At 43.9% G+C, this 12,208-nt stretch overlaps 1 protein-coding gene and 1 long non-coding RNA gene across 3 annotated transcripts; both read right to left on the reverse strand.

Annotated features, from left to right (window-relative positions):
* Nucleotides 1-228: 228 nt before the first annotated feature.
* On the reverse strand, nucleotides 229-2,951 carry LOC144338562 (uncharacterized). 2 transcript variants are annotated; one of them, XR_013412755.1, is made up of 3 exons: nucleotides 2,849-2,951; nucleotides 1,967-2,242; nucleotides 229-1,117 (listed from the first exon to the last, which is right to left on the reverse strand). XR_013412755.1 is itself a non-coding variant. In XM_077988490.1 (2 exons), exons 1-2 carry the CDS (start codon nucleotides 2,325-2,327, stop codon nucleotides 1,113-1,115), a joined length of 366 nt encoding a protein of 121 aa, XP_077844616.1. In that variant the 5' UTR covers nucleotides 2,328-2,839; the 3' UTR covers nucleotides 229-1,112. The 2 variants fall into 2 exon arrangements, 1 of the variants encoding a protein (XP_077844616.1); XM_077988490.1 differs by lacking the exon at nucleotides 2,849-2,951 and having other exon boundaries at nucleotides 1,967-2,839.
* Nucleotides 2,952-4,437: 1,486 nt separating this feature from the next.
* On the reverse strand, nucleotides 4,438-5,984 carry LOC144338540 (uncharacterized). Its single transcript, XR_013412733.1, has 2 exons — nucleotides 5,854-5,984; nucleotides 4,438-4,676 (listed from the first exon to the last, which is right to left on the reverse strand). It is a non-coding gene; the product is annotated as an uncharacterized LOC144338540 (long non-coding RNA).
* Nucleotides 5,985-12,208: the final 6,224 nt, after the last annotated feature.

Consider the following 12,208-nt stretch of genomic DNA (forward strand, 5'->3'; position numbering starts at 1 on the left):
AGTAGTTATACAGGACTAACTAGCGCAAAACAGGGCATTTATTTTTTTACAAGTTTTTTTTATTTTTCCTGTCCTGAATTCGGGACAGGCATAGAACCCGTTCTGGCTTACGGACACCCTTTTAGCCTGTTTTTTCCATTCTCCCCCTTCCATGTCATTTATTTTTGCTATTTTGTCTAGGTTGAAATAGAGGTTAGGGAACTAAGTCCCCATAGGAGCAATTTTTGAGGTTTTATTTAAGACTTTATGAGTACTAAAATTAATCACCTGCTAGGTCAGGTTATATGGCTGGTGGGGGTTATTACTGCCAGCGACGCAGGGAAGGAGGGCTAGTAACAAGCAAGGGGCTAGATACGAGAGAGTTTTATCTTGAGCGGGTCTTCGGAGCGTCGGAGTTTTCATGTCTTAGGTGGTGTTGGTCCGGGCGTTCCTGGAGCAGCCTTGGCGTGGGATGCGTGGATTTAAGTGGAGATTCCGTCTACCTTTATGGCTGTGGGTGTGGTTAGGAGAACAATGTAGGGTTTTTTTCACCGAGGCTTTAGTCCTTGAGTGCGATGCCGTCTAACGTAGACAGAGTTTCCCACCTGGAAGGGGTGACTGGTCTGTGGATGTCCTGGTTGGTACAGTTCTGCCAAGGGGGCCCAGATTTGGGCCTGTACTGCTTGGAGTTTTTTTAGCCGGGCCTGCAGGTCAGTCTTAGGATTGGAGGGGGAGAAGGAATTAAGCAAGGTTGACAAAGGGGGGGGTCCTCCGTAGAGGATTTTATATGGAGTGAGCCTAAAACGGTTAGGTGTATTCCGGGCCCTTAACAGAGCTAAGGATAGGAGGCGTTTTTAATTTTTTAAACTAGTTTTTAAGGTTAATTTAGTAAGGGTTTTTTTTATTGTTTTATTTATTTTTTTTACCTGCCCTGAGCTCTGGGGTTTATAGGCACAATGTAATTTTTAATTAATTCCCAATATCCTGGCGAGCCCCTGACTTACCTGAGAAACGAAGGCCGGCCCGTTATTTGACCCAATTACTTTGGGAAGTCCGAATCTAGGAAAGATTTTTTTTAAAATTTTCTTGGCTACTATGTGTGCCGTTTTTTGCCGGGTGGGGTAGGCTTTTACCTATCCTGAAAAGGTATTTACAAACACTAGTAAGTACTTATATCCAGCATAGTGAGGTTTTACTTCAGTGAAGTTTATTTCCTAATAGACTCCTGGGCGGTTACCACGAGTTTGTTTTTTTTCTGACACTTGGGTAGCCCCAGCGTTTACCTGCTGACAGACCTTACAGGCAGATGTCACTCGTTCTACGAGGGTACTTGCCTTTGGGATTAGAAAGTTAGTTTTTTTAATCAGTAATCTTAGCTTTCGATTACTTAAGTGTGTTCAGGCATGCATCTGCTGGATTATTGCCAGGGCCTCCTTTTGGGGAAGGACTATTTTTCCTCTTTTTTCCCAGTTTTTAGTGTTTTTGTTTTCTATAGCCCCTATGGCCTTTGCTTTTTCCTGGTCTTCTGGGGTATAAGTATGTTCAATAGTTATGTGGCTGGTTTTGTCAGGTTCTGTGGCTAGGGTCAGTACTTCCGCCATGGCGGCTTGCCTGGCTACTTGGTTAGCCTGTCTGTTTCTTACTGCGACTGGATCTTGTCCTTTCTGATGCCCGGGGCAGTGAATTATAGCCACTTTTTGAGGAAGAAAAAGGGCTTTCAATAAGGCAATTATTTCAGCTTTGTTCTTGATTTTCTTTTTTTCTGAGGTTAGGAGACCTTTTTTTTTATAGATACTTCCATGAGTATGAGCCGTTGCAAAGGCATACCGGCTATTAGTATAAATGTTAGCTTTTTTTCCCTTGGACAGCTTTAGGGCCTTGGTTAGTGCTATTAACTCAGCCTTCTGTGCAGACGTGCCAGGAGGTAGTGATTGTGCCCAAATGGTGTTGTGGCTATTTACTACCGCCGCTTTTGCCCTCCGGGTACCTGAGTTAAGGTAACTGCTGCCGTCTGTGTACCAGGTGTGATCTGCGTCTGGGAGTTCTTGGTTTTTAAGGTTTTCCCGTGTTCTATGGGTTTCAGCCAGTACTTGCCGACAATCGTGTGGGCTTGGTTGGTTTTCCGGTACCGGCAGCAGCGTAGCAGGGTTTAGGGTGACCGGAGGGCCAAACTGGACGCGGTCCGTGTCCAGTAGGAGGGCCTGGTAGTGGGTTAGGCGTGCGTTGGTTATCCACCGGTCCGGGGGCTGCCGCACTATGGCCTCTAGAGCATGTGGGGTAATAACAGTCAGTTGCTGCCCAAGGGTTAACTTAGCAGAGTCCTTGACCAGCATAGCGGTGGCTGCCATGATACGGAGACACGGGGGCCAGCCAGCCGCTACAGGGTTTAGCTTTTTAGACAGGTATGCTACCGGTTTTTTTCAAGGCCTTAATTTTTGGGTCAAGACCCCTTTGGCAATTTTTTGCCTCTCGTCCAGGAAGAGGGTAAAGGGCTTTGAGGTGTCCGGTAACCTAAGGGCCGGGGCAGACAAGAGTGCTTGTTTTAGTGCCTTAAAAGCCAATTGATGCTCTGTCTGCCAGGTGAAAGGGGTGCTTTCCTTGGTGAGTGCATAAAGGGGGGCGGCCAGTTCAGCAAAACCGGGTATTCACAAGCGACAGAACCCAGCAGTTCCCAAGAATTCACGTACCTCCCTGGGATTTTGTGGTGGTGGAAGGCGAGCCACTGTCTTTATGCGCCCAGGGGTGAGCTACCTTTTCCTTTTACTCAGGATATACCCCAGATATGTTACCTTGGTTTGACAGAGCTGTGCCTTTTTGGCGGATGCCCGGTATCCTTTTTTACCCAGTGCCTGGAGTAGATGCCTGGTACCTTGTATACAGATTTCCTTTGTAGGAGCAGCCAAGAGGAGGTTATTTACATACTGGAGTAGAGTCACGTCTGGATTTTGGGTCCGGAAGTTAGTTAGGTCTCGATGAAGAGCCTCATCGAAGAGAGTGGGAGAGTTCTTGAATTCTTGGGGAAGCCGGGTTTAGGTTAATTGGCTTGAAATTCCTTTTTCAGGATTCTTTCACTTAAAGGCAAAGAGTTCTTGGCTTTGGGGGGCCAGAGGTAAACAGAAGAAAGCATCTTTTAAATTTAATACTGTATACCAGTTATAGCCTGGTTTTAAGGTGCTGAGTAAGTTGTAAGGATTAGGGACCGTGGGATGGATGTTTATGGTTCTTTTGTTGATTTTTTTTAAGTTTTGGACAGGCCTGTAATCCTGAGTACCAGGCTTTTTTACTGGCAAAAGAGGAGTGTTCCAGGGCGAGTGACAAGGTCGCAACACTTCGAGTTCTAGAAATTTGTTGATGTGCTGCCGAATTTCTATATGAGCCTCTTGGCTCATGGGATATTGCTTGATAGACACGGGCACCGCCGTGGACTTTAGATTAATTATGATTGGGGCTTGATACTTAGCTAGCCCGAGTCCTCCCGTTTCCGCCCAAGCTTGGGGAAAATCTTGCAACCAAATATCAGGGAGGCTAGTGATAACCGGAGCGTTGAAAAGCCGATGCTTATCTTGCAAAGACACAGTTAAGATTTGGATGGGCTGACCGTCCCGATTTAATACCTGGGCCCCTGTCTCGGAGAAATGGATTTGGGCTCCGAGCTTGGTCAGAAGATTTCGCCCTAGGAGGGGGTAGGGGCATTCAGGTACTACCAAGAAGGAATGTGTTACCATTCCTTGTCCAAGATTAACTGTCCGGTGGTTAGTCCACTTGTGCAATTTTCCCCCTGTTGCCCCCTGGACCCAGGATGTGCGGGAAGACAGGGGCCCGTCTGCCCTTGTTAAAACTGAATGTTGGGCGCCTGTGTCCACCAAGAAGGTGGTGGGTTGCCCCCCTACAGAGAGAGTTAGCCGGGGCTTGGGGGGGGCTCCAGAGCCTTGACACCCCTATTCGCTATCTTCACCTAGGGTGAGGACAGCGGCAGGTTTTTTTTGGTTTTTAGGACGCTTGGGGCAATCTTTAATTTAATGTCCCCGTTCTTTGCAGTAGGCACACTGGTCTTTTTTTACTTTTGGCCGCCTTCGCTTTTTTCCCTCTCTCCCTGGTCCTTTCTCTTTTACAACTGCCGCCAGGATTTTTGTTAAATGCTTATTTTTTACTCGGTCCCTACGATCCTCTCGCTTCATCTGTTCCTTTGCTAACCTGGCTTTTCTTTCCTTAGGGGTTTTTTTTTTATTATATACTTTTTCTGCCTTCTTAACCAATTCCTGTAATTTATAGGTTTGGATTTTATCTAGCCTTTGGAGTTTTCCTTTTATATTTAATGCAGCTTGGTTTATGAATGCCATAGCTACGGTAGCCTTATGTTCTAGGGCCTCTGGATCGAATGGAGTATACATTCGGAATTTTTTCAGAAGCCTTTCTATGAAAGCTGCCGGGCTTTTATCCCTTTCCTGAGTTATGGTCCTTACCTTGGCCAAATTTGTGGGGCGCTTTCCTGCCCCTTTGAGACCCGCCAACAGAGCCTGGCGATAGATTCGGAGACTCTCCCTACCTGGTGCCGTTTCATAGTCCCAGTCTGGGCGGGTGAGGGGAAATCCCTCGTCTATTTTATTGGGAAGTTGGGTTGGGAGGCCTCCTGGTCCTGGCACATTTTTCCGGGCCTCCAGGAGGACTCGCTGCCTTTCTTCAGTGGTTAGGAGGACCTGCAAAAGTTGCTGGCAATTATCCCAAGTGGGCTGGTGAGTGAGGAGAATGGATTTTATTAACGAGGTTAGGGCCTGGGGGTCTTGGGAAAAGGAAGGGTTATGGGTTTTCCAGTTGTAGAGGTCAGAGGCAGAGAAGGGCCAGTACTGGACCGTGCGATTGACAGTACGGAGGGGAAAAAGGGAGGATTGCCAAGTAGAAGGGCCCTCTGGGTCCTCAGTCCGCCGCAAGCGGAGACGAGGAGGTGTCGGCGGCGGCGTCCGAGGAGTGAGTTTGGGCGGGGCTGGAGAAGGAGACGGGGTGGAGGGAGGGGCCGAGGGAGAAGTTGGAGAAAGGGTAGGGGCCGAGGTGGTAGAGGAAAGAGCTGGGGACAAGACAGGGGGCAAGGGTGAAGCGTAAGGTGGAGGTCCCAGAAGGGGGTTCTGAGGTGGAGGAGGCAGGGGGTTAAGAAGGAGGAGATCCCTCTGGGGTTCATCTGGGAGGACTGGCTTAGGCGGGTCTGGATTCCGATTCTTTGGGGCTTCTAAGGCAAGGAGGGTAGATTGGGATGGGGAAGGGGGATGGAGGAAGGGTTTCACCCAAGAGGGAGGATTTCGGACCAGATTCTCCCAAATAATTATGTAGGCCACCTGGTCCGGGTGTCCGAGTGGCCCAGGATTCATCACTTTTGCTTTAACCTGCAAGATAATTGAGAGGTTAAATGTTCCGTCCCGGGGCCATTCCCCATGGAGGGTTGGCCATTCGGACGAGCAGAATGTTTTCCATCGTCCCTTACGGACTTTTACAGAGAGGTGGTGGGCTCGAGCCCGGACGTCAGGGAAGTGAGTCAGGGTTAGAGACAAAGGAGTCGTCAACGTCTGTCCCATTTCGTCCACGGATAACAAGGACAAAACAAAAGAAACAAAAACAAAGACCAGACAAGTAAGGAGAAGCCGCGCGGCCAGAGAGTGGCGCCACAAGATTACAAAATATTCAGACGGCAGGGGCGGCCTGCCTACAGATTTGAAGAGGCTAACTGAGTCGTTAGCCTTCTCCCAGACTACCGCCAGGGCGTTCCCCAGGGTGCAAGTGGGAAGGTGCGGGACACGTCTGTCCCCCTTCCCCACTTAATTCAGAAGGAGTACTCCCCAGAGTTCAGAGTTAGCCGGCAAGACAGACAGAACAAAACGAAAGTACCTGGTAGGTCCGTTCAGTCAGCAGTCCGTGGCCCGGGCCAGATGGGTCTCCGCCGGATGGGTCGGGGGTCCTCGGACGACCCCACTTCCCGGCCAACGCACCAAATGTTGGAACCGAACTGTCGATTCCCTCCTGGGCAGGGGTCGCCGCGAAGGACCACCGACACAAGATTCACAGCAGAGAGTTATTTATTACTAGCGCGCTAGGGTCCCAAGCTCTAAGTTGGCCCTGGGACCCAGAGTGCTTGTTTCAGGTTGTTTATATAGGCAAACACAAGTTTAAACACAGCTTAAGGCGCGAAATTTAAACAAAGCTTTAGGCGCGTGGTAATTGGGTCTAGCTATGGCCTGAGCAAGGTGTTTTGTTCTAATTGGTTAGAGCAGGACCTTATGAGGTTTTTTTCTTGGAGTTGCTGATTCCGGGAACTTCGAGGCAGGGTGGGACCCCTGGAATTGGCGGGGTGGAACCCCATGGGGTTGTTTCCCGGAATTGGCAGGGTGGGATTCTATCAGGGTGGGACCCTATCGAGGCAGGGTGGAACCCTATCCAGAGCCACCTAGTGTTAACTTTTTTCTATGTGAGGCCTAGTTTCTAAGTTTTATAAGGCCTAGTTTCACTGACTGGGAGAAACCTCCCAACAGGAGTCAACAGACATCTCATACAGGAGAGCTCTGGCTGGCATCAGGCCAGTGCCACTCTGGGACGAAGCTTCCAGAGGAAGGAGCAGGCAGAAATCTTTGCTGTTCTGCAGCCTCCACTGGTGATACCCAGGTGAACAGGGTCTGGAGTGGAGCTCCAGCAAACTGCAGGAGAACTGCAGAAGAGGGGCCTATTAGGGGAAAAACTAACAAACAGAAAGCAACAACATCAACATAAAGGACCCCCACACAAAAATCCCATCTAAAGTTCATCAGCCTCAAAGATCAAAGGTAGATAAATCCACAAAGATGAGGAAAAACAAGTGTAAAAATGTTGAAAATTCCAAAAACCAGAATGCTGCTTCTCCTCCAAATGGTCGCAATTCCTCTCTAGCAAGGGCACAAAACTGGACAGAGAATGAGACTGAAGAATTGACAGAAGCAGGCTTCAGAAGCTGGGTAATAACAAACTCCTCTGAGCTAAAGGAGCATGTTCTAACCCAATGCAAGGAAGCTATGAACCTTCATAAAAGGCTACAGGAACTGCTAACTAGAATAGCCAGTTTAGAGAGGAACATAAATGACCTGATGGAGCTAAAAAACACAGCACGAGAACTTCATGAAGCATACACAAGTATCAATAGCTGAATCAATCAAGCCAAAGAAAGGATATCAGAGATTAAAGATCAACTTACTGAAATAAGGTGTGAAGACAAGATTAGAGAAAAAATAATGAAAAGAAATGAACAAAGCCTCCAAGAAATATGGGACTATGTGAAAAGATCAAACCTATGATTGATTGGTATACCTGAAAGTGACGAGGAGAATGGAACCAAGTTGGAAAACACTCTTCAGGATATTATCCAGGAGAATTTCCCCAACCTAGCAAGACAGGCCAACATTCAAATTCAGAAATACAGAGAACACCAAGATACTCCTCAAGAAGTGCAACCACAAGACACATAATCATCAGATTCTCCAAGGTTGAAACAAAGGAAAAAATGTTAAGGGCAGCCAGAGAGAAAGGTCAGGTTACCCACAAAGGGAAGCCCATCAGAACAACAGCAGATCACTCTGCAGAAACCCTGCAAGCCAAAAGAGAGTGGGGGCCAATATTCAGCATTCTTAAAGAAAAGAATTTTCAACCCAGAGTTTCATATCCAGCCAAACTAAGCTTCATAAGTGAAGGAGAAATAAAATCTTTTCCAGACAAGCAAATGCTGAGGGATTTTGTCACCACCAGGCCTGCCTTACAAGAGCTTCTGAAGAAAGCACTAAATATGGAGAGGAAAAACTGGTACCAGCCACTGCAAAAACACACCAAAATATAAAGACCAATGACACTATGAATAAACTGCATCAACTAATGTGTAAAATAACCAGCTAGCATCATGATGACAGGATCAAATTCACACATAAGAATATTAACCTTAAATGTAAATGGTCCAAAAGCCCCAATTAAAAGACACAGATGGCAAATTGGATAGAGTCAAGACCCACTGGTGTGCTGTACTCAGGAGACCCAACTAACATGCAAAGACACATAGGCTCAAAATAAAGGGATGCAGGAATATTTACCAAGTAAATGGAAAGCAAAAAAAAAAAAAAAAAAAAAAAAAAAATAGCCAGGGGTTGCAAACCTAGTCTCTGGTAAAAACAGACTTTAAACCAACAAAGGTCAAAAGAGACAAAGAAGGGCACTACATAATGGTAAAGGGATCAACGCAACAAGAAGAGCTAAGTATCCTAAATATATATACACCCAACACAGGAGCACCCAGATTCATAAAACAACTTTGTAGAGACCTACAAAAAGATTTAGACTCCCACACAATAATAGTAGGAGACTTTAACACCCCACTGTCAATATTAGACAGATTAACAGGGCAGAAAATTAACAAGGATATACAGGACTTGAACTCAGTTCTGGACCAAGCGAACCTAACAGACATCTACAGAATTCTCCATCCCAAATCAACAGAATATACATTCTTCTCAGCGCCACATATCACATATTCTAAAATTGGTCACATAATTGGAAGTAACACACTCCTCAGCAAATGCAAAAGAATGTAAATCATAACAAACAGTCTCTCCGACCACAGTGCAATCAAATTAGAACTCAGGATTAAGAAACTCACTCAAAACTGCACAACTACATGGAAACTGAACAACTTGCTACTGACTGACTACTGGGTAAATAACGAAATTCAGGCAGAAATAAACAAGTTCTTTGAAACCAATGAGAACAAAGAGACAATGTACCAGAATCTCTGGGACACACCTAAAGCAGTGTTAAGAGGGAAATTTATAGCACTAAATGCCCACAACAGAAAGCTAGAAAGATCTAAAATCAATACCCTAACACCACAGTTTAAAGAACTAGAGAAGCAACAGCAAACAAATTCAAAAGGTAGCAGAAGACAAGAAATAACTAAGATCAGAGCAGAACTGAACAAGATAGAGACACAAAAAACTCTCCAAAAAATCAATGAATCCAGGAGCTGGTTTTTTGAAAAGATTAACAAAATAGATGGACCACTAGCTAGCCCAGTAAAGAAGAAAAGAAAAGAATCAAATAGACACAATAAAAAATGATAAAGGGGATATTACCACTGATACCACAGAAATACAAACCACCATCAGAGAATACTATAAACACCTCTACGCAAATAAACTAGAAAATCTAGAAGAAATGGATAAATTCCTGGACACATACACCCTCCCAAGACTAAACCAGGAAGAAGTCAAATCCTTGAATAGACCAATAACAAGTTCTGAGATTGAGGCAGTAATTAATAGCCTACCAACCAAAAAAAGCCCAGGACCAGATGGATTCATGGCCGAATTCTGCCAGAAATACAAGGAGGAGTTGGTACCATTCCTTCTGAAACTATTCCAAGCAATAGAAAAAGAGGGACTTCTCCCTAACTCCTTTTATGAGGCCAGCATCATCCTGATACAAAACCTGGCAGAGACACAACAAAAAAAGAAAATTTCAGGCCAGTATCCCTGATGAACATTGATGTGAAAATCCTCAATAAAATACTGGCAAACTGAATCCAGCAGCACATCAAAAAGCTTATCCACCATGATCAAGTTGGCTTCATCCCTGGCTGGTTCAATATATGCAAATCAATAAACGCAATCCATCACATAAACAGAACCAATGACAAAAAACACATGATTATCTCAATAGATGCAGAAAAGGCCTTCAATAAAATTCAACATCCCTTTATACTAAAAACTCTCAATAAACTAGGTATTGATGGAACATATCTCAAAATAATAAGAGCTATTTATGACAAACCCATAGTCAATATTATACTGAATGGGCAAAAGCTAGAAGCATTTTCTTTGAAAACCAGCACAAGACAAGGATGCTCTCTCTCACCACTCCTATTCAACATAGTATTGGAAGTTCTGGCCAGGGCAATCAGGCAAGAGAAAGAAATAAAAGTGTTCAAATTGGAAGCGAGGAAGTCAAATTGTCTCTGTTTGCAGACCACATGATTGTATATTTAGAAAACCCCATCATCTCAGCCCCAAAACTCCTTAAGCTGATACAAGGAACTTAAACAAATTTATAGGAAAAAAACAAACAACCCCATCAAAAAGGGGGTGAAGGATATGAACAGGCACTTCTCAAAAGAAGACATTTATGTGGCCAACAAACATATGAAAAAAAAAACCTCATCATCACTGGTCACTAGAGAAATGTAAATCAAAACCACAATTAGATACCATCTTATGCCAGTTAAAATGGCGATTATTAAAAAGTCAGGAAACAACAGATGCTGGAGAGGCTGTGGAGAAATAGGAATGCTTTTACACTGTTGGTGGAAGTGTAAATTAGTTCAACCATTGTGGAAGACAGTGTGGGGATTCCTCAAGGATCTAGAACCAGAAATACCATTTGACCTAGCAATCCCTTTACTGGGTATATACCCAAAGGATTATAAATCATTCTACTATAAAGACTCATGCACACGTATGCTTATTGCAGTACTATTTAGAATAGCAAAGACTTGGAGCCAACTCAAATGCCCATCAATCATAGACTGGACAAAGAAAATGTGGCACATATACACCATGGAATACTATGCAGCCATAAAAAAGGATGAGTTAATGTCCTTTGCAGGGACATGGATGAAGCTGGAAGCCATCATTCTCAGCCAACTACCACAAGAACAGAAAACCAAACACTGCATGTTCTCACTCATAAGTAGGAGTTAAACAATAAGAACACATGGACACAGGGAGGGGATCATCACATACCAGGACCTGTTGAGGGGTGGGGCGCGAGGGGAGGAAGAGCATTAGGACAAATAACTAATGCATTCAGGGCTCAAAACCTAGATGACAGGTTGATGGGTGCAGCAAACCACCATGGGACATGTATACCTATGTAACAAACCTGCACGTTCTGCACATGCATCCCAGAACTTAAAGTAAAAAAAAAAAAAAAAGAAGAATTGCAAAAAAAAAAAAAAAAAATCTAGGATAGTACATTATTTTTTTCCTATTTTCTATTAATTTATAATGCTTAACTAAAAATTATTTTTAAAATGTCAGAAAATATATAATAACATAGCATATTCTAGATTACCTGGTCAACCATCATACAACCACATACTGCTATTCAAATTCAAGGTGCACATTTGCATTTCTCTTAATCATTGCATTGGTGCCAAGTGATCTGCCTGTGTGACATGTTTGACTTTTAACACACGATTTCTCAAACTTGGGTTAGCACAAACATCTGCAGACATAACATTGGAATCTACAAGTCCTCAAAATTCCACTCTTCCTCATTCATCCTCTCAGCCCTTGAGTGTTTTGTACTAGTTTATGGGATCTCTGCAGAAAAGTTTGAACGTCTAATTAATGCCTATCAACCTAATCTCTCATATAAAGATGTTCATTTTCTTGACTGACAGACACAGTGTCTTCAGTGGGTTTTTCCTTTCATTCACTGTACTACATTTAGTATGTAATAAATTTTGAAAGATCATCATGGCCAGGCTTAAAATTGGTCATAGGGGTTGGGGATGCCACAAAAGAAGGACTAGTGAAACAGTGAAGGGTATATTGTTTTCATCTGCTCAGGAGGAAAGGGACAGAATGAGAGGGATTGATGACGTCCTGTCATATTGATAACTGACATAGAAAGTGCTGTGATGGGAGAAAGAATATAGATTTTGGAGTCACGTGGACAGCCATGTGACTTGGCAAAATGCTTGGCTTTTTCAAGTCTCAATTTCTTCATCTAAATAATGCAAATAAAAATACTAATACATCTTTAGCAAATGGCACTACACAAAATGGATGTACATATTTTTAAAAATAAGAACTTTGACTCTTACCTCACATCACATGCAAAAAGTTAATTCAAGATGAATCATAGACCTAAATATAAATGCTAAAATTATAAAGCTTCTAAAATAAAGGCAGGAGAATATCTTTGTAACCATGCAGGAAGTAAAGATCTCTTAGAGAGGGCACAGAAAGCTTTAGCCATGAGAGGAAAAATTGATAAATTAGACTTTATTAAAGTTAAAAACTGCTTTTCAACAGACCCTACTGAGACAATGAAAAGACAAGCCACATACTGGGTGAAATATTTGCAACATATAAAACTGGAAAAGGACTTACATGTTAAAAATGTAAAGAATTCGGCCAGGCGTGGTGGCTCACGCCTGTAATCCCAGCACTTT

This window comes from Macaca mulatta, chromosome X (assembly GCF_049350105.2).
Source record: "Macaca mulatta isolate MMU2019108-1 chromosome X, T2T-MMU8v2.0, whole genome shotgun sequence".
Lineage (NCBI taxonomy): Eukaryota > Metazoa > Chordata > Mammalia > Primates > Cercopithecidae > Macaca > Macaca mulatta.

Excerpts from the sequence above, each read along its gene's own strand:
- LOC144338562 (XM_077988490.1), bottom strand. The coding sequence starts at position 2,327 with ATGGCAGCCACCGCTATGCTGGTCAAGGACTCTGCTAAGTTAACCCTT.